Below are 27,846 nucleotides of genomic sequence, written 5' to 3' on the forward strand. Positions count from 1 at the left end.
TCCCATTTTGTTTTTTTACATCAAAATAAGATATGTGCAGTGTGCACAGGAATTTGTTCACAGTTTTTTTTTTAGACTGTAGTCTGGCCCTCCGCTGGTCTAAGGGACAGTGAAGTGGCCCCCTGTTTAAAAGTTTGGGACCCCCGCTCCAGAAGCTCAACCAGGAACTGGCTGGCTTTCACACCCAGGCACTGGGGAAGGCTTAGGGAACACAAGGACTTCTTTCTATAGTTCAAATCGCACAGCCAGGGCTTTGCTTCAGAAAGGGCCACAAAGGCGCCAACAGCAGAACTTCCGCTTGAGGAGCAGGTGCAGGGCTGGGACATTCTGAGCGGGGGAGGGGAGTTGTGCCTGGTTGCCTGGCAGCGGGAATGTTGATCTGTCTCTGCAGCAGACACCCCTCAGCCAGGGCAGACGTCTGACAGTGGCCATGGCGGAGGACCTGGAGCCTGAATGTGAGCAGAGAGGGTGCGGGTGGCAGGGCCTGGGGCTGACGCTTGTCTGACCCCGTGGCAGGGAGCCGACTTCTCGGAGGCGCCTGGAGAGTCAGAACCTGGCTGGTGGCAGATCAGCTACAAGATCTTGGGGCTGAGGGTGATTGGAGGTGACTGACGTCTCAGAGAAAACGAAACCAGAGGGCCAAAATGAGGGGCGGGGCAACTGTGTGAGCATGTGTATTCATGTGTGTAGGTGTGTGTGTACGTAAGTATATTTATATGTGTGGGAGTGTATCTGTATGTTTGTATGTGTGTGAGTATATTTGTATGTGTGGGAGTGTGTGTGTTTGAGTGTTCATGCTAGAGTGTGTTTGACATCTGGCAGTGTGTCCGTGTGCTGCATGTGTCTGGGTCTGTGAGTCAGTATGTGTGTATTTGTGTGTGTCTGGGTCTATGTGTGAGTAGGGGACTCTGTGTGATGTGGTATCAGTCTAGGTGTGTCCTGGTGTTTGTGCATGTCTATAAACATGAGTGCATATGTGTCACTGTGTAAGCTGGGGAGTGAGTGTGTTTTGGGAAGAGTGTGTGCGGGGGGGTGTCAGTGTGTGGATGTCAGTGTAGGTGTGTGCTTGGCATGTGTGTGTGAGTGTCTGTGTTGGTGAGTGTGTTGCTGTCTGTAGATGTGTGCTGTGTCAGTGTGTGTGTTTGTACCTGTGTGTGAGTGCATGCATAGGTGCGGCGTGGCTGCCGTGGATGAGTGTGAGGTCTATTTGGGGATACCTTATGCTAATTCACCCTGGTGGCGCAGTGGTTCAAACAGTGAGGCTGTTAATCTCCATGGGGAGGTTGGAGCCCCAACCCCTGCATGGTGAAAGTTATGTGCTTCTGGAAGACTGACAGGCTTGGAGCCCCCTTGGGGACATTCCTCACGCTCCTACAGGGCTGCTATGCGCGAGAATGAATATGAAGGCAGGAGGTTTGGGTTTTGATTTTGGACCAATTATTCAGAAAGATGTGTGTGTGTGTGTGTGTCTGTGCCTCTGTGTGTGTATGTGTCTGTGTGTGTTTCTCTGTGTGTGTGTCTGTGTGTTTCTCTGTGTGTGTGTCTGTATGCGTGTCTGTGTCTGTGTGTGTGTCTGTGTGTGTCTGTGTCTGTGTGTGTGTCTGTGTCTGTGTGTGTGTCTGTGTGTTTCTCTGTGTGTGTGTCTGTGTGTGTCTCTCTGTGTGTGTGTCTGTGTGTTTCTCTGTGTGTGTGTCTGTATGCGTGTCTGTGTCTGTGTGTGTCTGTGTCTGTGTCTGTGTGTGTGTCTGTGTGTTTCTCTGTGTGTGTGTCTGTGTGTGTCTCTGTGTGTGTGTGTGTGTCTGTGTGTGTCTGTGTGTGTTTCTCTGTGTGTGTGTGTGTTTCTCTGTGTGTGTGTCTGTATGTGTGTCTGTATGTGTGTGTGTGTCTGTGTGTGTGTCCGTGTCTGTGTGTGTCTCTGTGTGTGTGTTTCTCTGTGTGTGTGTTTCTCTGTGTGTGCATCTGTGTGTGTGTGTTTCTCTCTCTATGTGTGTGTGTGTGTGTGTGTGTGTGGTGGGGCAGTGGGGTATCCTCATAGATGAGCTTTCACTGCTCCAGGCAGAAGGAGCTTCCGGCCAGGCGGTTGGCTCTCGGTTCCTTTACCCTCCCTGCTCTCTGGGTCAGAGCACTGGGCCCCCAGATGGGCTTTGCTCAGAGCTGAAGCCAATGGGTGAGCAACTGTCCTCCCCTCAGGAGGTCTGGAAGGGTTTGCTCCCTGGCTTAACCCCGTGGGACACATTCCTGCTCTTGTGCTTGTGGGACTGACATCTTGTGCCATTGTTGGCTGTCCAAAGGCCTTCTGGCTGTCCCAGTCCCCCTGGGTGGCCGCTCCTTCGAATAGCCAGCCAGTCTTCCTCAGACTCCCACAGGCAGGCTCGCTGCTCTGTCTCCAGCCAAAGAAAGTCTCTGATTCTAAGGACCCGTAATGATCAGCCACCCCGGGTGACCCCGGATGCCACACCTTGCTTGCTAAAAGCTGAGAGGACTTGAAGCACATACTGATGAAGATCGGAGATGTCGGGCTGCCCTACTGATGCCATCTCAATTTAGAACAGAGATTCTCACTCTGGACCAATAAGCAATACCGTGCTAAATGGAGGGCAGCTGGAAGCTGCGGAAGCCTCTTGAGTGTTAAAACGGGTAGCTCTCTCCTTGAGGACGACGCTGCTGGGGACCCAAACCCTGATATTTCAGTCGCCCTCTGTCCATGAGCGGAGCTAGCTTCCCAGCAGCTGGAAAGAATTTTTCTGTAGGATGCTTGCTAACTTGATATGGCATAGTGGTTTTGGTGTTGGGCAAAACCTCAAAGTCAGCAGTTTGAAACCACCAGCTGCTCTGAGAGAGAAAGACAAGGCTTTCTACTCCTGTAATGTTTCACAGTCTGGGAAGCCCACGGGGACCATTCTACTCTGCTCTGTAGGGTTCCTATTAGTCAAGACCGACCTCATGGCTGTAAGTTAAAAAAAATGCTTGGTGAGTGTAGCAGAGACATACAAGAATATTCTAGAAAGGGACCAGGTAGAATCCTCCCAGACTCCCAGAGATGAGAAACATGGGCTAGTGATGTCTACTAATTTTGGCATTAAAGGTCTGCTGCGTGTATCTTGGAGAAGACCATTTCGTAATGAACAACATTGTCCATTTGGAAATGCTCAGCGATGAATGAGTTGTAGTCAGTTCATCGGGCCCTTCTGACCAGAACCCCTGACAGTGATGATTTCGGACTCTGTGCCTGTGGGCAGAACCCCATTTAGAGGGTGTTCTCTACTCTCGGCAGGATTTGGGTGGTGTTCAGGGCTGTCTTTAGCACGGGGTGTCAGCCAACCTATACCCTGTTTCCCCGGGGGCGTCTTTGAGCCGTCTTTATCAGAGGGGACTTAACGCTCCCCCTTTGCTTTCCCTGATGGGTGTGTGTGCTGGTGCTGGTACCACAGCACAGCTCCAACGGACATCGCCTCACCTGCACTGCAAAGCCAGACCCCCACTTCCTGGCTCAGCTTTGGTAGAAGCACGAAGACCTACTGGCTCTGGGCCATGCATGTGGCTCACCTCTGCCAACCTTGGGATTTAGGACTGAACAGCAGCCACTTAGCACCCTCGAGACACATCCTCAGGGTTTTGTGAATGTCCGTGGGACCCAGGGACGTGAGGGGAGGTACTCAAGGGAGGAATTAGAGGAAATGGAGCAGAATAACATCATGGAAGAGTTAGACTTTAGGGACGTCTTCAATCTCCGGTGCCTGGGGCCTGGTCTGGTGTGAATTCTTCTAAAAGAAATTGTTACCGCAATGAAAGTGGCCTATTAATGCAAATCTGGTGTGAAACTTAAAAGCTTTCTTTATCAGTATATATCCAGAGAGTGAATGTGGTTATACTTACAGCCAAGTTTGTTTGAAGGTCATTTTTTGCAATGAGTTATTTTAACATTTTTTTCAGGGTGACATGGTAATATATGCAAAAAGCAATCTGTACATTAGGTATATTTTGGTTTCTGGAGTAGGACCCTTGGTCTGTATTATGAGAATGTGGCAGAGAACAGGAGCATAGATTCCTGGGACCCAGTGAAGCAAGACTTATTACATCGAGGGAAAAATTAAAGGGAAGATTATCATTCTCAGTGGGAAAATGCTGGTGCTAATTAATTGGCTTCACATTCTTTTTCTATTTTTTTGAAACATGGGATAACACAACACCAATTAAGTTGCCTTCTGCCAATTTTCCAAAGAGTGTTGGCATAAAATGCCTCTGAATAGCTATTTGTTAATGCCTATGATGAATTACAATGATTAATTGCCTTGAAAAACTGTTCTATCGTGGTTTTAATAGTTCACAAATGCGTTCCTTGAAGTGCTCAGATAATCCGTGGGAGGTATTCTCAGAAACCCTACTGTGGAAACACTTTGCTCCAATGCTGTCAGTGGATCCCAGCAGGACGGCGTGGCTGGTTTTCACACTGGACGGGTCAACAGGAGCCAGGGCTCTCGGCTTGGCACTGTCCTTAGGCAATGCCCAAACAAGCACCTCACTGCTAGGGAGTTGATTCTGATTTGTAGTGACCCAGTAGGATGGGGTAGAACTGCCTGTATGGTTTCCCAAGACTGTAACTCTTTGTGGGAGTAGAAAGCTTCGTCTTTCTCCCTCAGAGGGACCGATGCTTTCAAACTACTGACACTGAGGAGCAGTTCCGGCACCGCAGGGTTCTCTGGCCCCTGGTGGACACACCCCTCACAAACAGGACACAGTCGCCCCGCACTGACTGTGCTGTGGGGTGCTCCCGGTGGGCTTCACAGTGGGAGACTGTCAGAGTGGGCCAGACCACTCACACATGCTCTCTAAGAACAGAGGTTTCTGTGGGGGGTACAGAGGAGGAAGCCAGAGACTTGGGGCATGAAAAGGACTTTAGTGACACTTCTAGCTAGGTGTGAAGGACCCCCTAGGACACTGCGATTCAGGTGGCCTCTTGGAGCCAAAAGTGACTCCAGCTGATGGTTGGGACTAAAACACGTGCATGTCACTGGGTTTGCCAGTGACACCCTTGATCCTGGATAATTCCTTCCCAAAGCCCTCAAATGAAAACTCAGCCTCGATTTCACCGTGGGCACCCTCCAACAGAGAACAAGTCTGAATGTGCTGTGCCCTTGTCCACACAGCGGTGAGCTGACACATGGGGTGGCAAAGTCGTTTAAGCACTCACCTGTGACCCCTAAGGTTGGGGGTCCCAGTCCACCACGAGCCACAGTGCAAGCAAGATTTGGCGGTCGGTCTGTTGCAGTCATCATCAGGTGTTATTGAGTCTGCTCTGAACCTAGTAACCCTATGCACAGCAGGTGCGGCACTGCTTCGAGTCCTGGGCCATCCTCACAGGTGGTCTTGTGTTTTGCAGCCGCTGTATCAGGCCATCTCAAAATGATCTTCCTCTTTTTCTTTGTCGCTGTGCTTTACCCAGCATGCTTCCCTGTGGTCTGTCCTTCTCCAGGGACTGGTCACTCCTAATATCATGCCCAAAGTCCTTTAGACAAAGTCTCACCATGCTTGCTTCTAAAGACCCTCTGTCCTTGTCAAACGGATGTTTGTTCATTGACAGTGCGTCGCATTCACAAGATTTTTTCTCCAGCAAAATAATTCAAGTGCATTGATTCTTCTCTGGTCTTCCTTAGTCCACACCCAACTTTCATGTGCATAGATGTGATTGGAAATACCAGGATACGGGGATCAATCTACTTCTGAAAAGAACCAATCCTTAGACACCCGAGGGAGGAACAGTTTTCAGACATAAATGGTTGCCCTGAGTTGGAATCAACTGTGGGACAATTGGTTAGTTGCTGCTATGTATCTTTTAGGTATCTTTTATGTTGCTACTCAGAAGCAGAAGTCATCTGGGTTGACTAGAGAAACAAATTCATGGACAACTCATATGTGTAAGAAAAAGCTTTATATACAAGAGCAATTGAACATTGAGAAAACATCCCAGCCCAGTCAATAGCAAGTCCACAAGTCCAATTGTAGCCCATATGTCTGATACCAATCTATAAAGTCCTCTTCAGACTCATGAAACATATGCAATGATGCTGAATGCAGGAAGATCACAGGCCAGTGGATGCAAAGTCTTGTGGACCCAATGGCAGTAGAAGCATCTCAGCGCTGGCAGGGGTCTCCACCTGGCTTTTCCAGTTCCTAGGACATGAGGTCTATCAGCATGGTGCCATGTGTCTTGTCAGTAGAGTGTCTTTCAGGGAGAGTGCAGAAAGAGAGAGTCTACCACCTCCAAGAAGAAAATACCAGAGTTCCCAGAATCTTCAGGTGAAGGCCATGTCCGCACAGAGGCCTCATTGGCTATATCTTTATTGACAGGCTAGACTCTAGCCCCATACTCTTAATCCTCAAATTGACACCAGATTATGGAACTACCACACTGTCAGCCCCTTATCTCTCTGGGCCTGGTGTTTTGTCTCCTGGGTGAACATGGGGGCCTATGTGTCTTGGTGTTATTGTTAATACTATTAGCCCATATGAGCGGTCCCAGAAATGTGTGTGGTCCCAGAGAGCCTGCTCCTGCTGCTCCTGCTCCTATTGCTCAGGGGGTTGAAGAGCAAGGTAATCATCCCACAAGTAGGGTGACGTCTCTCTGACATTTGTCACCCATGAGAGTTGAATGGCCCCAGCATCTCTCAGCCAACCTTGGCTTTTAAACAGGGGTGGACTCATTGCAGAGCAAATGGATGAGGTGCTACAAGGATCCACAGGTGTATGGCTGCAGATAAATCCTCGGCCTGGTTTTGCGCAACCAGGTGTCCTTGAGTGTAGCTGGGACTTAGGTGTTGCTGAGTGTGAATGGGCTGTCCACTCCCAGCAGTTCTCTGAGTCTGTTGTGCTGGTGGCTGGCTGTTTCTGTCTGGGACGGTTGCAACAGAGACCCAGAAAGAGACTTTCTTTGTCCAGTGGAGAAATAGCCAATGGATGGGGAGGAGCTGGGCCTGTGAGTGCTCCATGTGATGTTCAGGCATGTTCCCTCCTCCCTCCCTCCCTGCCACCCAGCCAACTCTGGCCCACAGTGACCCTATGGGACAGGGTTGAATTGCCCCTGTGGGTTTCTGAGGCTATACGTTTTTAGGGGAGTAGGAAGCCTGGTCTTTCTCCCACAGAATGGCTGGTGGTTTCGGACTGCTGGCCTGGTGGTTAGCAGCCCGGTGTCTGCTCACTAGGGCCTTTCCCCTCAGGGCACTCCTGTAACATGCTAGTGAGCATCTTTTTATGGTGAGTGTGCCTGTGCCTCAAATACTTCCATTTGGCCGTCACTCACTTCTTCAGGGCGGGCAGTGGAGGAAAGTCAGGTGCAGCACACCGCCTTTGAGCTTGGAGATTAGGAAACTCATTACTTTACGTCTTGGGCCATCTGCCCATGTGGTGTCTATGTGTGGGCATGGGCACCTTCAAGGATGGTAATAGAGTTCCTGCCAACATTTCTGGGGCCCTGGTGGCTTAGTGGGTTCTGAACTGGGCTACTAACTACAAGGTCAAGAATTCGAAACTAAGAGCCATATGAAAAAGATGAGGCTTGCTACTCCTGTCATGAGTTACAGCCGTGGAAACACACAGGGCAGTTCTCTGTCCTATAGAGCACTTATAGGGTCGTTATGGACCCCATGGCGGTGCATTTGGTGTCGGAATCCACATGTCCTTAGGTTCACTCTGTCTCTGGTAGAGACAGAGGGAGAGAAGTGGATGGCCTGTCCACGACTGAGGGGTTTGGGACTCTGGAGAAATTTTAGTATTAAGGCAGGAAAAACTCCAAACAACAGAATCTTTATTTCACCCCATCATCTTGCTTCCGAAAGAACTCCCCTTTCAAAGACGCCACCTGTGTCCCCAGGCTGTTGTGTGACGTGCTTTATTGTTAGTTGCTGTCCAGTGGGTGCTGACCCGTGGAGACCCAGGCACAGCGGGGCGAACCTGGCCAGGCCCCGCCCCGTCTCCATGGAGGTGGGCGTGTCTGAGTCCACGGTCTCGGCTGTGTGCCCATCCAGCTCACTGAAGGTTTCCCTTGTTTGTGGCGCCCTTCGGCTTCTCCCCAGATGAAGCCCTTTTCTAGCAGTTAAGTATGCAGAGGTCTTTCCACATCACCACTGGGAATGATGGGTGGATTTTGCTTCTTTCGCTCCAGAGCCTTTTCTAAAGCTGTCAGAAATCATCCACTGTGCTCCGGCCTTAGTGATGGTGAACCCAGTCTCCTGTCGCCTGGACCGTGGGGCCCTCTCTTTTCCGGTGGGGTGACACATTGTGTATGCACCCTGATGCCCACATGGGCGTTTTCACCTGCAATGGCTGGTTTAGGGATGACCTTCGAGTTTGGGACACGTCCCCTCAGCAAGCGTGCACACACATACTTTTGGTGGCACTGATTGGTCTCCTTGATCTTTCCTGACCAGTTTACCTGAAGTGGAAACACTGTGAAACGCGAGGCATCAAGACCCTATGCAACCTCACCAAGCTTCTCAATCGGCTTCAAAAAGACCACAGAGATGACCTGTACCTTTATATCTCTGGGCACCTAAACCCCAACAAGCTCTACAGGCCTCTGGAAACCATCTTAAACCACTGGCCCAATGCCAAGTGGCCGAGAGAGACAAAAGCCCCCAGAGAGAAAAAGCAGCTGGACCAGAAGGTTGCCCACATGAAGGATGCCTGGGCTCATTTCACCATCAACACCGCTCTGGTTCCAGACGATGCTGCCAGCTCCCGACTCTTCAGGTTCTTGAACCCCAAGCCTCCTGCTGCTCGTCTGGGCATGGCCCGAGGGGAAGCTCTGCGAGAAGAGAGGCAGGAGGTGCCCACGGTGCTCTCTCAGCAGCTTGCGAGAGAGGAGCCGAGACTGACCGAGCTGAGAGTGCTCAAGTACCGGCCCTCAGAGTCGAGCCGCCAGTGTGCGCTGTCTCCCCCGGGCAGGGAGGAGTACTGGTTCGTCGACTCCTATTTAGGAGGCGTAACGAAAGCAGACAGATACAGGAAGTTCCTGTGCTTCCAAAAGGAAATTGTTGCAAAGCAAGATCTTCTGAAGACTGACTTTTTGGGGCACAAGGCAGTGGAGCGCCATCAGCAGAAGTTGGAGCAGGTAAGGATCATTTTGCTCCAGGCCCAGCGTGTGGGCAGCAGGTGCGGAGAATAACTGCGGTGAGAGCTCTCGCGTGGAACACGGGAGGGTCCGCTCCCACGTAGAAGACAGGAAGTGCTGCGCTGTGTTCGCCTGTGTGGACCAGAGAAACAGACCCATAGACACTCATACGTGCATAAGAGAGAGTTTTATATAAAGGATAATTGTACATTAAGAAAGTATCCCAACCCAGTCCAGCCAGAAGTCCGATATTAGCCCATATGTCTGATACTGATCTATAACGTCTTCTTCAGACTCATGAAACACATGCAATGATCCTGAATGCAGGATGATCACAGGCCGGTGGGTAGACAGTCTTTGGATCCAGTGGCAGTGTAAGCATCTCAGCACAGGCAGGGGTCCCCAGGTGGCTTCTCCAGCATCCAGGGCTGTATCAGAGTAGGCCCACGTGGCTTCTCCTCAGTGATGTCTCACTAGGAGTCAGCCTTGTCAGTAGAGAGTCTCCAAGGGAGTGAGTTGAGCGACAAGTGTCTTCCGCCTCCATGGTAGAAAATCCAGGAGTTCCCAGAATCCTCAGGAGAAGGCCACGCCCACACAGAGGCCTCATTGGCTATGACCCGATTGCCAGACTAGACTCCACCTCTTCACTTTTAATTCTCTCAACTTGATACCAGGTGAGGTAACTACCACACATGGGCAGTGGATGATGGGCTACGCAGCCACCCAACCCAAGGCCTTGGGTAGACTCTGATCTACAGTGGCCTTACATGAGAGGGTTCCCACAATCGTCGATCTTTACTGGACCAGGCAGCAGTGGGGAGTAGGGACAGGCTGAAAATTGAGAATGCTGTGTGGTAGCTGGGACGTGGAAGTGGATATTGGGGTCTGTAACGGAGAGCCCTTGCTGCAGTGAATGCAGTTTTTGGGGGATCAGAGATGAAATTGGCCTGACTCATGGTGCTCATTGTTGCGGGTTGCCGTCAAGTTGATGCCTATATATGCCGGCCCCATAGGGTTTTCAAGACCTTGACTTTCAGGAAGTGATTACCATAGCTCTGAATGGTTTTGAACTCACAACCTTTTGGTTTGGAGTGAAACAGGTCACGCTTTGTGTCACCCAGGGGCTCTAATGGAATGCTAACGACAGGTGAGGAGAGTGTTGGTGAGTTACATAATAGACCTGACTGGTCTGCCTCGAATCTCAGATGTGCCTAGAAAAGACATTAAGTGTGGCACAAAGGAGGGTTTGGGACACAACTGGGGAGTTCTCCACTAGGCCTCTCACCAGAAGGTGGGTGGTGTGAACCTCCTGTAAGCTCGGCTGGAGCCAAGACCCAGCTGTCTGCTCCTGCGATGCTGACAGCCTAGAAACTTCCTGGGCCAGTTCTCTTCTGTCCCACGGGAGCACCGTGAGTAGTAATCCACTTGACAAGACGCAATTACAAGTTGTACCTAAAGTCTACCGTGCTCCAGCCGAGTGAAGGCAGCGATGATCTAAATCCAGGGAAGAGAAGAAAACAATAGTCCACGTTTGAGAAGGAGCTAAACTTTGATGATAACTTTGGCTGGAGGGGACAGAGGAAAAGGTGGGGCATGGAAGGCAAAGGGGACTCTAAACAGATAGCGGGTGGTGATGAATGAAGAGGGAAAAAGACCAACAGAAAATACAACTGGGTGAATACGTCAACAGTATCCTCAACCTCTGGAAGGCATCTAGATTTTCCACGGACTCCGCTCACGCAATGTCTTGGGCTTTCGGAGGGAACCTTTCTTTGAAAGTCATGCCTCAGCTTGAGGGCCTGGGCCCTGAGCAGGAGTGAAGGACCCCCAACGTAGGCTGTTTCTCTCTTCCCTGTAGGAGCTCCAGAAAATATGCACGTGCGACACTCCGCAGTTCAGCCGGCTGCAGATCTTTGCAAACGTCTTTGAAGATATCTGTAACAGTTCCTTGATCTTTGGTGATCTCTTGAAAGAAATTAAGGTAAAACATGTGTTTTCCACACAACCAGTGAGAACTCTGCACAACGTTGCAGCCCTTGTCACAGCCCTCACAGAAACTCCGCTAAATGTCGGGGACCCTGGTCCACAGACAGGGACAAGGATGCAACGGGACTCCAAGGAGCCTGCTTAAAGCCACGCGAGTCCTAGAATAGAAGAACCAGCTAGCTCAGGCCTACATCCCATCTTTTCCCAATAACGCTTGTTCTAATTAATATATTAGTTCATGCCTATGTAGTATGTGACCATTTATAATTATACATAAATAGATTTACAGGAAACCTTTGAAGTCGTGAGCTAAGAGAACAGCTTGTTAATAATTTCATGACAAAAGTGACAGTCCTAATTCCTTAATGCTACTACAGTAAATGATAGCCACAGTGGATAGATTCTAAGAGAAATGTACTTTCTCACCATTCAGGAGGCCGAATGTCCACGTTAGTCTCCTCCTTTTGGTTCCTCCTACCCTCCTCTTTCCACATCTTGGTGACTGTTGGCCATCCGTGGTACCCATCTGCCCCTGGACGTACGGGAGTCTATGAGACACTACTTAGAGGGATTAGGTTCAGGATTCACCCTGTACTGCTCCGGTCTAATGAGCATAACCCCTAAGACCTGGGTTAGCCCTTTTATATTTCTGTTCTTTCTTTCTGGTCCTTGTGGTGGGGAGGGTGTGTTTGTCTGGGTGGAGAAAAACAAATTCACAGAGACACTCATGTGTATAAGAAAGAGGTTTACATACAAGAGCAATTGAACATTGAGAAAACATCACATCCCAGTCCAGATCAAGTCCATATGTCGGATGTTAGCCCATATGTCTGATACCAATCTCTAAAGTCCTCTTCAAACTCATGAAACATATGATATGATGTCAAATGCAGGAAGATCACAGGCCAGTGCTTGGAAAGTCTTGTGGATCCAGTGGTGGTGTGAGCATCTCAGTGCTGGCAGGGCTCCTCCAGCTCCAGGGCTCTAACGTTCTTCATGTGTCATGTATCCCAGGGAGTGAGCATGTGTCCCACCTCCTATGAGGTATTTATTTCCTTAGTGCCTCCACATGAGGTCCTCAAGCTGGGACCTTATTGACAGGCTAAATCCACCCCTTCACTCTTAAGTCTCAAATGGACAACAAATTATGTACCTACCATAGAGGGGGTGCCCCCCTTCAAGACTGTCCTGAGTCCTCAGGGCCAATGACTCATTCTCCTGAGGTGTCTCCTTGTGGCTATGAAGCTTTCATAACGTTGCCCCTCTCTGTTCCACCACATCCATGGGTATATTTGCATTAAAAATCAAAACACATGTACAAATATCCCCTGTCAGAGACACAACTCTTCATGTCCAGGCACCCACTCTCTCTCAGCAAGGTTTAATTTCATTTTTAAAAAAATTAGTTTTACTTTGTGTGTGAAAATAAGCACAGCAAATGGGTCATTGCTTCCACTGTTGAAGATACAGTTTGGTGACATTGTTTGTATCCACATTGCATAACCAGTCCTCACTGTTATCTCCCAAATTATTCCATTCCGATGGATGCAAACTCAGTGCCACCTCCAAGGTTCTCATTTAGTCCCTTGAGGAGCTGCTGTCAGTTGGACCTTGTACAGAAACATCTTTGGGAAAGCATGATTCTCAAGGTAGACATACTTCACGAATTAGGGTGCCTTGCTGTTTGGTTCAAAGCAGATCGAAGGCAAAGGGGTTGGACCGTAGTTGTGGAGGTTGAACCGTCCTTGATCGAAGGCTACAGAATACATGGATTCCATTTACAGTGGGATTTCTATTATGTGCTAGGCCTACTCCTTTTACACCAAGATTCTTCTGTAAACTCTTAGATAAAACATGTCTGGTGATGGAAGCTGGGCAAACCCAGTTGTAATCAGGTGGCTTGCAGGCAGGTCCTGCTTCCTCCATGGTCCTAATGACAAGGACAAAGAATGTACAGATGTGCTTTATACAATTGATGTATGTATATGTATGGACTGTGATAAGAGTTGTATGAGCCCCTAATAAATTGTTAAAAAAAAGGAAAAACATAAAATTAAAAAAAAAATGACAGATGGTCTCCAGAGAAGGGGTCGTCATGGCTAGATGACTCCATCACCCACCCCAACCGTCCCTGCAGCTTCCCCTACAGCATTGGTCGTGTCTATTTGTATGCCACGATATCATGTATTGATCTTCTGAGGGATTCCAGAGTTAGTGCTCAGACACAGTTCCCAGATAGTGAGATGTTCACTTTTTTTCTCATTTATATTGCTGAATGCATTGTAGTAACATTTATATATTTGGAAACTAGCTGTACGTCATGTTGCTTAGACACACACCCGCTCAAAACAGCACTTACACGATTGAGTTTTATCTCACAACACTTGTCTCACTGCACTTCCTTTCTCTGATTCAGAACGAATATGAAGCCTACATGGCCATCCTCCTGGACTCCCAGCCAGTGGCCCAGTACGAGGTAACGGCTCATCGTGGAATCTTATCTCTCCACTAGCATTTTCAATTCAATTATATTTAAACTGTCTGTCTCATAGATTAGGATGCAGGGTTTCTTAGTCAATGACAAGGCCTGGGCATGACAAGGAGGTTGGTTCCATATTCCTTCTCAGTGCACCCTGGTTGGGTTTGGTTTTGAGTTGCTCCTGATGCAGACAAGTCAGCTTCCTGTTTGGCACCAATAAACAAAGACTCCAGTTGGGGTCTACCACCCTCCCTTTGAGGCTGAGACCCAAAGGGACACATGGACCAAAATCTTGATCAGGGGTCATGACGAGAAGGAATTTCCCAGCTAAGCTGACTCTGAGTTCCTTCTTTCTAAGAAAAAAACCTGAAAGCTGGACAGTGTCCACCCCTCAACTCAGGCAAGCAGATGGTTGCCCCACATTCAGTAGGATATCATGTTCCTTCTTGCGTAGAGTATAATAACTCACATAATTTAATTGAGGAGAATTGATTGTGATGATGATCAATCATTACCAGGAGCAATGTATTCAGCACCGCCTTTCCAACAACAACGAAACCCATGAAGCTTCCCACCATTTGAGAAGGTTTTTTTGGAAAAGAACTCACTCCTATGGAGTCAATACCAACTCAGAGCAACCCTTCAGGCCAGAGTAGAACTGCTGCGGGGCGTTTCTGAGACCATGAAGCATGATGGGAACACGGTGTCATCTTTCTCGCATGGAACAGCTGATGGGTTCTTACTGCCAAGCATCTCACCACACATTTCTGTTGACTAGCTTTCCTCCCTTCCAGGTCTCCCCCTCCTTTCAGGGGCTCCTCTTGGCTCCTTCAGCCCCAACTTCCACGTTAGCCCAGGATGTTTGAATGCACTATAGTGGCAACATGCACGTAGCTCCCTGCCGGGTTTTCTCTTGTTCTATGTGCCTTGTCTCGTCTAGACTTTGCTGGCTCACATCAAGGGACTAGAGCACAGACCTGTGAAGACGGCCGATGTGGACCAGGCCAAGGAGGACTTGAAAGTGACCGTGAGGGCCACCAAAGCTGCCCTGGAGCTCAATGAAAAGTAAGGTGGCAAGATCTGATCAGGTCGATGTTTCCACACCTGCGTGTTCTCCCGCGGAGAGTCACGTGGCACAGGCGTCCTGAGCATTTCCCAGCATTTGGTGTGTGTGCTGTGTTACCCCTGCCAGTGTCACTCACATCACTGGCCTTTCCCACGGGCCATCACACGGGTGCCTAGGCCATTCTCCGCCCTCGGGCTCTCCTACGAGGGGCGGGAGCTGGAGAGCTCGCTGTGAAGCAGCCCTGCTTCTCTCCTGGCACGTCCACAAAGACCTAGTGTTGGGTTAGAGGGCTAATGAGTCAATATGAGTCTTACGAATGCCACCATTGAGTTCTTTAACCTAAAAGAAATCATGCAAATTATAGAACCTACTAGGGCCAAATCATGTTGTATAGGGTGCGTTGTTTATAAATGATTTTTTCCCTCAAAAATAAAGCCAAATAACAAAAATTGGAAGGCCTTTAACATGAGTAAGAAGAGATGAAATGGTAAGGTGATGTAGTTTAACCTAACCGCACCTGCCATCACTGACTGTACAGTACTGTCTGACTGACAGCAAGGCTAGCAGTGTGCCGGGATCACAGTCAGAGGGGATCACCAGAAGCTTAATCTATGGGGGGCCTGCCGGTGGATTTGGGGCTTCCATTGTCATCCATCGCTCTCTGCCAACCGGTGTTCCGAATTTAAGTTTTGACACCACTCCCTCTTCCTGATTTGGATATTATTATTTATTATTCTTAGGTCACACTGACTGGTGGGCTTCTTCCATTTGTAGTTAGTTGATTTTTCACTAAGATAACTGCTTGTTTTAAGACATTCCTTGAAAACGCCATCTACTATTCTTCCTGAGAAGTGGGCACCATCTGATTTTCTTTACCATGCTTTGCTATCGTATCTATATCTTCAGTGATCTCTTCATGAGGGCAAGTATACAGAAGGACCGTGTCACATGGAAAATAATCCTTAAATCAAGGCTATGATTAAGCGCAAGCCCCAAACCATTCATTTATCTATGCTTTATATATGTCTTTGTCCACTTTATAGACAACATTGTTATTTTTTTACTAGAGAATATTATGCATTTTCCTCATGAGCCATAAAGTAATTCTATTGATGTCATCATGAATTTAGCCAATGTTGCAGGTTTTAAGGACTGTTGAGAAAAAGGAAAGAAGAATAAAGATTGAAATAGAGGAACGACAGTCCTGAAAGTCAGAAGCACCCAGACATCCCCAAGAAATTTCAAAAGTAAAATCAAACTTATGTTCTTCATGGGGAGTGTGTCAACGTTTGAGACACCTGCAAACATGAAGAATAAAACTAAAACCCCACAAACCCATCATATTATATCAGTTGACATTTACATTCTTGCTACAAATGTTGGTGAGAACAAGGCAGCTTGGTGGAATGTTCCAGGGAGACCCAAGCACGGAGCTGGTGGAAGGCCTATCACCTCTGCAATCGAGAGAACCCACTCTCTGCCACACACTGCCTGGATGGACGGATGGATCAAGGAGAACAGGGACTCTACAGAGGGGAGGCAAATTGGGTGGAGGCGAAGAGGTCATTTTCAAACGATAGTGCTCTGGGAGATGCAGGGTAAGAAGAAGTGGGTGTCCTCTTCAGAGTGAGCAGGGAAGGGAAAAAGAACCTAGAAAGGGAAATTTATAATCCTGAAAAAGAAAAGAAAGTCAAAGGGCACACGGATTTTCCTCAGACACCTCCTTCTTCCCTCCAAACAAAAGCTATCCAGTAAAAAGAAGTCAAGTGAAATAAAAAAATAAAGTCAGATGACAACTCAAACCAGGATTTACTTCACTGGCCAAAAAAGGTGCTCTTGAATTTGGAGTCTCACTACTACCCTACAGCACTAGGCTTGTCCCCAAAAATGCAGCGATATAGACCTGCTTAGTCCCTGCAGCAAAACAGAAAACGACAACCCAAACAATCTAGCTGATGAAAATACCTACCATTCCTCTCCCCCACCAAAAAACCAAACAAACAAGGATTAAAACTATGACAGAACACTCAAACTAAGTTAAGCATCATCAAAGGAGTAGCAGGATTTGGAAACAATCTTGGATCAGAAACCAAAAACAACAAAAGGGTAGAAATGAAACAGACTTGACAGTTAAAGGAAGTAGTCGCTTCGTCAAAACGTCACAGCACACATCAAGACTAAATGACAGCAGGCTCAGTTTGACAGGTGTTGTCAAGGAGCCTGGTGGTGCTATGGGATAGGCTTTGGTCAGCCATAGGGTCAGCAGTTCAAACCCACCAGGCACTATGCTAGAGAAAGATGAGGCAGTAGGCTCCTCTAAAGATTTATGGTCTTGAGGAAACTATACAGGGTTGTAATGAGTTGAAATGACTTGAAAGTAGTGGTATATGGGCTTATCCATCAGTGTCTCGTGCTGTGGGGCTTACATGGTGCTGTGACAGTGGAAACTACGCCAGCAGTATTTCAAACACCAGCAGAGCCACCGAGGGTGGGTAAGTTTCAAAGGAGCTTCAGACTAAGACAGGATAGGAAGGAGTGCCTGGCTAATCATTCCTGAAGATATTGACCACTGAAAACTTCATGAATAGCAGAGGGACGTTGTTGTATAGAGTGCCTGAAGATGAGCCGCTCAGATTGGAAGGCACTCAAAATTGATCAGGGGAGAGCTGCCACCTCGTGATAGAACTAACCTTAATAAGATGGCGTGGCAGTGACATCATCTCCCGTCAACTTGAGTGAAGGTGTGGAGTCTAGTCTGTCAATCAGGTCATAGCCAATATGCCTGTGTTGGCATGGCCTTCTTCCGAGGATTCTGGGAACAACTGTCTTCCTTCCTGGAGGCAGGAGACACCCACAGTGCTTCACATTCTTGTTGACAAGCCAGATGGAGCTATGCTGATGGCAGCCAGAGCCTTGGAGCTGGAGGACCCACGTGGAGACCCACGCCAGTGCTGAGATGCTTCCATCACCACCTTATCCACAAGACTCTCCACCCACTGGCCTGTGATCTTCCTGCATTCAGCATCATTGCATGTGTATGTGAGTTTGAAGAGGAATTTATAGACTGGTATTGGACTTATGGGCTAATATTGGATGTATCAACTTGATCTGGACTGGGCTGGGATGTTTTCTTAATGTACAATTACTCTTTGATATAAAGTTCTTTCTTACACATAAATGAGTGTCTCTGGATTTGTTTTTCTAGTCAACCCAGGTTAACCCTCATGGACATTATAATAAATGAAGAAAAAATAGTGAAGGTGTCTTGGATTTAATTTTATTTGAATCTACAATCAATGCCCATTGGAAGCAGCAGAAATTTAAGGACACATTGCCCTGCATAAATCTGGTGTGAAAGACCTGTTTAAAGTGTTAAAAATCAAGTGTGTCAGTTTGAGCACTGGTGGATTTCAATTCCTTCACATACTTGTGAAAATTGAACAATAAGTAAGAGGACCAAAGATGAATGGATGCCTTTGAATAATAAATACACCGTGGACTTCCAGGAGAACAAACAAAGAGATCTCTGCTGAGAGAAGTACCATCAGAATGCTCTATAGACGTGAGGATGGCAAGATTGTGCCTCATGTACTTTGACCCTCTTATCTGGAGGGAGCAGAATTCAGAAAAGGGCACCATAAAGAGTCATTGGGGAAAAAAAGAGAGACTCTTTGGTAATACAGAGAGTCATTGAAAAAAAAAAAAGCGAGACTCTGACTGAGATGGATTGAGACAGTGACAGCCGCAATGTTCTCCAACATAGGAACATGGTGAGGATGGGGCAGGACCAGGTGGCATTTTGTTCCATGGTCCAGGGGATGACAATGTGTAGGAAGGGACTCATGATGCCTAAGAACAAAAAAGGAAGAGTAATTTTGTTTTAAGTGAAGATATAATAAGAGGCATGGGTGACAAGCAGGAAAACTACCAAGAGAATAAGAAATGAGAGAGGACATCAAGAGAGTGAGAAAGTGGTCAGCAGAAGATCCAATTCACATCTAAGTCCCTGGAGAAGAAAAACAATGAAACATGATATTTACAACTCCAATATACAAACATTTTCTGGAAGCCATGCCCTCTGTACACATTAAAAAGGCTGTGGTCATTATCATTCATCTATCATTCCCTCGGTTCCTTAAAATGGAAGGTCTTTTATACCTTTCTCTCTTAACCTGTGAAAAGTGAGCTAATGTATATGCATTTCTTCTGCAACCATTAGACCCATGATAGATATGTGGTGCTAATTGATTGGTGATGGTTGGGCTTTTTCTGGTTCAAACACACACAGCACTTACCTCAGTAGGTGCAATACCTTGTTGTTGTTGTCAAGTGACATCAACCCAAATTCCAGGCAGCCAGGTAGTCCTGCCCCATAGTTTTCTAGGCTATAGTCTTTATGCGAAAACATGGGCCAGTTCTTCCCTCTGTAGAGCCCTTGGTTGGATTTGAACCACCAACCTGTTGATGAGCAGCTCTACCAGAACTCCTTAATACCTCATTAGATCCTGATTTTATTCTCTAACTCTATTAAAAATAGTATCAAAAAACCAAAACCAACCCAGAATGGAGTCAATTCTGACTTCTAATGACCCCGAGGGAAGGCTTAGTTTCACACACTTCGGACATGGTGTCAGGAGGGACCGGTCCCTGGAGAAGGACATCATGCCTGGTAAAGTGGAGGGGCATACGGTCGCTGTGGCTTGGAACCCACTCGGTGACACCTAAGAACAGCAACAAGGACAGAGTAGACCTGCTCCTATGGGCTTCCAGGACGGTAACTCTTTATGGAGGCAGATAGCCTCATCTTCTTCCTGTAGAGCAGCTGGTGGGTTTGAACTGCTGATCTTATAGCTAGCAGCGGAACACATGTAGCCCACTAAGCCACCAAAGCTCTTACATATACGATTAGTCTACTTAACTGTTTTTGAGTCAAGAAGATACAAAAGTTTACAATTTTTCTCACTTCAAATTTTTGCATATTGTCTTTAGTCCAAAAATGGTGGAATTTGTAAGTTATACCTATGGGAAGGAGCCACAAAGCTCAGGGGAAAATAGCACAGTGTGTTTCAAAATCAGGGGTTTAACACGGTCCTGCCATTTTATTTTTGGTCTTCAGGTTATAAAACACTGGCTTCTTCGCCTTCTTCTTCTTATAGATTTGAATCATAAAATAACATCAGTAAACACTAGAGGAATAGATTATTTTGGATTAGACTGCTCTTTTAACTAGTGGTCCATGCAGTCTTGGTAAGAAACGATCCTTTTGTTTATTTTATTGGCTCACTTGGGCTCCTGATTGATACATATCTTTAGGTTTCTTCCTCCTTGACTGGGGACTCAACTGATCAGGTTTTATCTCTCTTTAAAAAAACAACAACAAAGGGATTTGTGAAAAAGAATAAAGGTACAAACAGAGGTCTGAAGTCTCACTATGTTTTCTGCCATCTGGTTGTAGACTCAGGAGTGAATTAGAGACAGAGCGTTTGCTGCTGCAATCTGCTAAGGAAAAATCAGGCAAGTATTTTGCTGGGGCTCTGGGTGGAATGTGCCATGCCTGGCTTTGGATACATGGTCCCTGCTACTATTTATTTGAAAGGGGGTTGTTTTTTTCCCTCAAGGTGTATTACATTTTATTAGTTCATCCAGGTATTTATTAAATTTTGCCGCAAGGTAAGTTTTCATTTTATCAGCCATCATTTCAGTAAAAGTCTTTGCAGGCATGAGGATGGGGTTCATGTCTTTAAGAATCCTCCCGGTTTGAGATTCTGGTTTCTTTTTCTGCTGCAGTGTGTCTGTCCTGGTAGACTAGAGAAACAAATCCGGGAAGATATTCATGTGTATAAGAAAGAGCTTTATCTACAAGAGCAATTGAATATTGAAAAAACATCCCAACCCAGTCCAGAACAAGTCCATAAGTCCAATATTAGCCCATATATCTGATACCAATCTACAAAGTCATCTTTAAACTCATGAAACACATGCAATGATGCCGAATGCAGGAAGATCACAGGCCAGTGGGTGGTAAGTCTTGTGGATCCAGTGGCGGTAGAGGCAGTGCTGGCAGGGATCTCCATGTGACTGCTTCAGCTCCAGGGCTCTAGCATAGCTCCATGTGCCTTGTCCATAGGAATGTCTCACAGGGAGTGTCTCTGTGTCCCGCCTCCAGCGAGTTATTTATCTTCCTAGCACCTTCAAATGAGGTCATCAAACTGCGACCTGATTTACAGGCTAAACTCCACCCCTTCACTCTTAAGTTGCAAATGGGTAACAGATTATGTACCTACCACACGCAGCCAGAGATTTCTGGCCATCTCCAGTTATGTTGACTCTGTGTTGTCAGAGGCAACCTGGGCACTGCTTCACTGTTGTTTCAGATATTCATTTGTTTTATTTTTAATGGGCCAGTGAATTAATTCAAGGCCTTCTAAAGGGAGGGCCATGACAAGTTTTGATCACAAAACTTTGGAATCAGTGCTAAGAAAATTGGACCCTCCCGTCCTCCTGCCTTGCCTCTGTCCCTTTTTTCTATCTATCTATCTATCTATCTATCTATCTATCTATCTATCTATCTATCTATCTATCTGCCTAAGTTAAAAAGCATTGTTAGAAACTCCTTTATTAAACATGAGTATAAAGCTGTGGGGGCAGGTATTGCCTAGATGCTCCATGACAAAACTTTTTCCCTGGCTTCTTAAATGTTGATGGGGATCTTATCCTTCTCAGGGACTATTTGTATTTTTGCCTTTATACTAATATGATCTTGTCCTCACAACCTGAGTGTGGTTTGTTTTTCATTATTTTCTGCGGGGCTTCCCAGCTATGAAGCATGGATGAACAATGATAAGAATGGATACACAGTGTTACAGGGAAGGTCATGGAAGGGGCTGGGCCATCGGGAGGGGCAGGGGAGGTTGGGGGTAATGTTGAAAGCGGGAGGGCACAGGGAGTAGTGGAGCTGACCATGATTGAACAGCTCAGTTTGGGGGTGAATCCACTATGGGGCAGGGAAGGCTCTAGGGTGGCTGTGATGGTACAATCACCCCTTGATATGCTTGAACGATTAAACTATTCAATTTTATGATAAGTAAATTATGTGTCAGTAAAGCTTTTGGGGGGAAAGCCCCTAAGGAGAACACGCCTACTCTGAAGCAATTAATCATCATAAATAAAAGTTGGCTAGAAGACAGCAAACAGCAGCAAAAATGGTGGTCAGTATATATTGGAATCTCACAAAAACAAACAAACAAACAAACAGACAAACAGAGAAAAACAGTGACACTACTGTTCCTTGACTTATCTACTCCATCCAGGATGATACACTTCCATCTCTCTGACTCTTTGCTTATGAATCCATCCCCTTTTTATTTAAACAATATCAAAAGGATAGCCTTTCCTCCCTACAAGGACTTCAATCGTGCTCTTCTGACTTTTGGGAACAAAAATAAATCTGAAAGGACAGCAAAAGGAGGGAGTACAATTTCCTGAGGAAATTCCTGCAGGACAGCCCTTGCTTCCCTTAAAGAATGAACAAGTGCATTGTCCCGATGGAGAGAGAAATGAGTTTCACCACACGTTTCCTAGTGGGAAAGGTAATGCACCAAACGTTGTCTGCCCGAGAGAGCCTACCGTCAAGCGTGTAAGGGCATTTACAGGGGTTTATGTTCATTCCTACCGCCAAGAAGTCAGCTTACCCATTGCAGGCACGCTCTCCTTTGCAAAGATCTGGCCATTTCCCACCCAGGTCAGTTCTCTGCTTCACCATGGCAAGTGATGGTGGAGCTGATGGCAGGGAGGCAGGTGGGCTTCCTGGCAGGTCATGTGACCCAAGGTCATCAGAGAGACTCTGCTTCCTTCTGTGCTGTGGGTGCCACTGTTTAAAATGTCTTCATCCTCAGTGCTTTGTCTTTGGGAAGGGGGAAGAATGGGAGGCCCCATCCTCTGACGTTTGTACTTTTGACTCACCCCAAAACCCCAAACCAAACTGGCTGCTATCGAGTCAATGCTAACTCCTAGCGACCTCTGAGGATAGAGTAGACTGCCTCCATGAGTTCCTGAGACTGAGAAAGCCCTGTTCTTCTCCCATGGAGTGGCGGATGCCTTTGAACTGCTGACCTTGTGGATCACAGCCCAACACGTAACCACGACGCCACCAGGGCTCCTTTGGCTTCTACCCACTTCCAGTCAGTCCTCCATCCCTGTTTCTTTGATTGCCCACCTGACCCTCACCAGGGATTTTGGTTCCATGGCAGAATGCTCACCTGCCGGTGCACCTCCAGCGCAGCTGCTACCTGTCTACCAGGTGTCTCATGCGGGTGAATTGTTGTGATGCTCAAGAGGTTTGAGGAGTGAGCAGACTCAGTCATACTTGAAGATCTACTTCTGAGAATCAGTCACTGCGATCCATCTGGATCCTAATTCCAGAAGAGGGGTGTGGGACCAGGCAGACTGCCTCATGTTGTCCACATGATTGACTCAAAGGCAGAGAGCAATGGCACTCGATAGTGTTTGCTTTTCTCCGCTTCCCTTGGTGTGCTGGGTGTCCTGCCTTGGGGGTGTCCCTTGGTGCGCTGGGTGTCCTGCCTTGGGGGTGTCCCTTGGTGCACTGGGTGTCCTGCCTTGGGGGTGCTCATAGTTCTCATTCCATTCCTCCTTGTGCCTTGCCCATCTCAGCCCCTCGCTGCCTGCAGATGGAGGGGCCATCATCTGCTCCCTTGCTCTCCAGAGGAAAAACCATCAGCAGTGTCAATGAATAGCTTTGCAGAGGCTGGAAACCCTCCAGAGAGCAAGCCCTCCAGAGAGCAAACCCTCCAGAAAGCAAACCCTCCAGAGGGCAAACCTTCCAGAGGGCAAACCCTCCAGAGAACAAACCCTCCAGAGGGAAAACCTTCACAGGCCTGCCGTCACCCCTTCCTGCTGCGCACATGGACCTCAGTGACCTAATTTTACTGCAGAGTGTGCCGCTCTGAGTCTGCAGCCTCTCCCCACCTCCTTCCACGTGTCCACCACCTCCCAGGCATGCTTACCTGTCAATTTAGCCATCCGTCTCTGGCAAGCCTCTCTGGAGCCCTCCCCCACCTCGCCACGAGTGTGCTTCCTTTTTCTCCACCTTTTCTCGTCAGCCCCCTTCCACCTCCTTCCCACCATTTCTGGTTTGTCTGTGCCGCTAGACTATACATTCTGGAACGGGATCTTCGTCCTGCTCCCTGCTGATTCTACACACCGGGTCCAGTGTCTGCACACATGGAGTCATCAATTAAGACTTGCCGACATGTGAATGAATTCAAGGAGGAATGCTTCCATTGGCAGATGAATTCATTTTATTCTACTCTTTGAGTTAGAAGTACATTATAGTATATGGTACTATATACTATATATAATGTATGGTACAAAATGAACAAACCAAAGAACACAGTGCCATCAAGTTGATTCCAACTCATAGTGACCGCGCAGGACAGAGCAGAACTCCCCCAATGTGTTTCCAAGGCTGTAAGTCTGTATGGAAATAGAAAGCCTCATCCTTTTCCTGTGGAGCGGCTGGTGGTTTTGAACTCCTGACCTTGGGGTTTGCGATGCAGTGCATAACCTGGCATTCCCACACCATGCAGACCCTGGGTGAGACAGAAGCCTGACAGAAAAGGGGAATCATGTGTTTTCCATGAATAGACAATAGTAGATTGGCAAGTGGTAAGACTACACCCTTTTGATGGCGGAAAACCTGGAGAAGCAGACAAACAGGGAAGCCCCGTGGAATCCTAGCTCGTGCAACGTTCCCTGTGTATATTCTAACATGACAGCTAGTGTGACTAATATTTGAGCCTGTTAATAAAAGCACGTTAATACATGCTTTACATGTACGCAATGTTTCCAGAATCGTCTGAGAAAAATGCGGCTAAAGAGGAGGACCTGACACTTACTGAGAGGATTGAGAAGAAGAGGTGTGAAGTGCTCAAAAAATGGGATGAAATCCAAGCTCTTGAAAAGGAAATCAAGGGCACGTTGGTCCACTCGAGAATTTCAGACATTACTGAGAGCAGCCTGAAGAGCCTAGAGGTATTGCGGTGTGGTGATGGCCTGTGTGGGTGGTCCTTGGGACTGTGGATCTCGCAGAGTTACTTTTGTTAACATGTTTGGGGATTGGAGGTACCTTATATGATGCAGTAGAACCGGCAGATTAAAGAAATGAGCAATTTATTTTTGAAACGGCAAATATATATATTAAATAAATTTAAATGCAGTCCCAATCTATTTATTTTTCAGTAAGTGTGTACATATAATTAGAATTAGGTTAGAAGTAAATTAGAGAGGTCTAACCAACCCTTGAAAAAATGAAGATTTTTTAAAGTTCTGTAGAATTCTGTTAAAGTGTTTAGACTCAATCCCTTTCAGGCTCAATGCTCAAATTGTATATCTCCCAGCTTAATCCATGTCACTTAAAAGTTAATGTTTTTGAACATAAATGTTTGTAATAAAAAGTAATGGCTTCCACCATGAACTGCCTCCGACATACCTAGCATGATATGCGCTAAGTAGTTGAAGTACAGCTCAGAAAGCTTAGGGAGCTTCCCAAGGTGACACAGTAGGGAAGTGGCAACACTGGGATGCCCGTCTGAGTTATGTTTGACCCCAAGTCCCTTTTCATTTCTGCCACTGCCACACGGACAGTGCACTTGGCTTCTTGCTGAGCTGGGCACCTACCCTGAAAGTGGGGCTTAGCTTCTGCCCTTGGAGGAAGAGTTGACTGCGTGACAAGTTGCTTTTAATTCAGCTTTTTGTGGATGGTTTTCTGGATGAAGATGGTAAATATAAATGATAGTCTACAATTTTGAAATCCTGCATTTTGTCTGCCAGCACCTGCTTCTTCTATGTCCTGACCTCAGTTTTCTGTGTCCACGGGCTTGCTGTGGCATTTGTGAGCGATCAGCCTGTGTCCCTGTCCCCCCTGGCTACATAAGAACGTTAATTCTTCTGAGCAGTGCCCCTCATTTCCAACAACCACATCGTGCTTTCTGGTTCTTTCCATGGGAAAACAATGAGCAGATCTCCCTAACCAAGCCTCTTGCCTTTAAAACCATTTCTCTTTCAGAGTGAGATCACAAAACTGGACACATCGAATCGAATTTTAAAGAATAAAATAAGTGTGAGTATTTGCCAGCCCGTGTGTAGCAGCGGCAGCACTTCCCCTCACACCTGCTAGCTTTGTGCCACCGAACAGAGAAGCCCACACACGTGCTCCACTTCAGTGATGTTCTTCTGGAATGTGGGGATTCTTTCACTGTACAGACAGTACTTTGGAACTGCCCATGTTTGAGAAAGCAAATAAATAAAAATAGATGTACATTCTTCTGGATGGCTTAGGAGATATGTCAAGCAGAAGTGACCAGGTCCCTGAATCCTCCACATTATGATGAACTATGTTGTCATGCTGTGTTGGGTGACAAAGAGTATAATGAACTGACCAGTTCCTTTAGCAACTTCTAGGATACTCTTCGGGTACATTGCAGTTCTGCTTCCATCCATATGTACATCTGACTGGACTCTTGTTGCTGTTAGGTGCCATTGAGTCAGTTCCAACCTCCGAAACCTGATGCACCATGGAGTGAATCACTACCGGGTCCTGCCCCATCCTCACAGTTGTTCTTAGGCTCGACCTTATTGATGCAGCCACTGTGTCGATCCAGCTCATCAACGGCCTTTTTCTTTTTCGCTGCCCCTCCACTTTATCAAACATGATGTCCTTCTCCAGGGGCTGGTCTCTCCCGGCAATATGCTCAAAATAAGTAAGACAAAGCCGTGCCATCCCTGCTTTTATGGAGAGCACTTGGCCATCAGTTTTCGAAGTCAGATCGGTCTGTCCATTTAGCAGTCCATGCTGCTTACAGTACTCTTCCCCAGCACCACCGTTCAGATGCATGGATCCTTCTTCGGGGTCATTATTCAGTGGACAACGTTCACATGCAGATGAGGCGATGCAGAATACCAGGGTCTGACCCAAGCCGACTGCCCAAGCTAGCTACTCTAGGTGGAATGATTCTGTGCGCATTGTCTGAGTCTTATCCGTGATCAGTTTATCGTTTGTTGGTAGGCCATTGAAGTCCAAGTGAAGGAGACCATGGAGAAGAGTAAGTTGAATGAGAAGATGCAGCGGTAAGTATGGGTACCATCATTTTATGACTTGAAATTTAAACTCCTAAGTGAAAAAATCATTAAAATAAACACACATAAACACACTTTTCCTCACCCCCCAAAAGAATCCAGACAAGACCAGGCTGTAATCAAAGTGAGTCAGATACAAGTAGGCATTACCCCATTGCCTTCAAATCACAGAAGAGTAAAGGCTTACCATATGCATGTCTCATCTTTTTGTGTGTGTGGTTAACCATGCCTAGCCCAAGATTGGAACTCAACATGGATGCATCATTTGGTGACATAGAAATACATCTTTCAGAAAATGTAACACGATTGAAACCTGGTGGCATCATGGTTACACATTGGACTGCCAACCACAAGGTGCCAGCAGTTTGGAGCTACCAGGCATTCCTCGGGAGAAAGATGGGGCTTTCTATTCCTATAAAGTTACAGTCTCAAACCCCCCGGGGCAGGTCCATGTTGTTCCATAGGGTCATTATGAGTCGGCACAGAATCCCGGGCGGTGAGTGTGGTTGACTCTTCATGACCTGTAGCAGGCCTCACTCCGGAGGGCTTTGAATAACATAAGTGAGCTGTCTCAGGCACCTGGAAGCCAGACGTTCAGACTCAGGGTTTCAACAGAGCTATGCTTCTCTGTCTGAAAAGTCAGCAGACACTTCCCCATCTTTTCCAAATCCCGACAGCCCTGTGTGTGTCCTAGTACTCCTTGGCTTGCTTGGGGAATTAACTTTTCATGCCTGGAGTCCCTAGTGCCAGGGCCCAGTGGCTAAACATTAAGATGGAAAAATGAGAAGTTGGCAGTTCAAACACATTTGCTGCTTTATGGGAGGGGGCTGTGGCAGTCCCCTTTTTGCTTCCTGAAATGTACAGCCTTGGAAGCCCAGTGGAACCAATCCACTGTCCTAGAGGGTGGCTAGGGGTGGGGATAGATTGGATGGCTCTGGGCGTGGCATGGGTTTGGTCTCTTTGTGACTCATCCCTAGGACATTAGTCATAGGAGCCCTGGTGGCAAGGTGGTTACCTGTTGGGCTGCCAATCTCAAGGTCAGCAGTTTGAATCCAC

At 47.2% G+C, this 27,846-nt stretch overlaps 1 protein-coding gene across 1 annotated transcript; it reads left to right on the forward strand.

The window, feature by feature from the left end:
- Positions 1 to 430: 430 nt before the first annotated feature.
- C7H6orf118 (chromosome 7 C6orf118 homolog) lies at positions 431 to 26,785 on the forward strand. Its single transcript, XM_075554210.1, has 8 exons — positions 431 to 455; positions 8,424 to 9,106; positions 10,965 to 11,087; positions 13,509 to 13,568; positions 14,512 to 14,636; positions 20,093 to 20,151; positions 24,506 to 24,687; positions 26,720 to 26,785. Exons 1-8 carry the CDS (start codon positions 431 to 433, stop codon positions 26,783 to 26,785), a joined length of 1,323 nt encoding a protein of 440 aa, XP_075410325.1.
- The last annotated feature ends 1,061 nt before the right edge of the window (positions 26,786 to 27,846 follow it).

The sequence above is a fragment of the Tenrec ecaudatus genome, chromosome 7 (assembly GCF_050624435.1).
Source record: "Tenrec ecaudatus isolate mTenEca1 chromosome 7, mTenEca1.hap1, whole genome shotgun sequence".
Lineage (NCBI taxonomy): Eukaryota > Metazoa > Chordata > Mammalia > Afrosoricida > Tenrecidae > Tenrec > Tenrec ecaudatus.

Coding starts and splice junctions, on each gene's coding strand:
- C7H6orf118 (XM_075554210.1), top strand. CDS start 431: ATGGCGGAGGACCTGGAGCCTGAAT. Junction 456..8,423: donor GGAGGACCTGGAGCCTGAAT/GTGAGCAGAGAG, acceptor TTTCCTGACCAG/TTTACCTGAAGTGGAAACAC. Junction 11,088..13,508: donor ATCTCTTGAAAGAAATTAAG/GTAAAACATGTG, acceptor TCTCTGATTCAG/AACGAATATGAAGCCTACAT.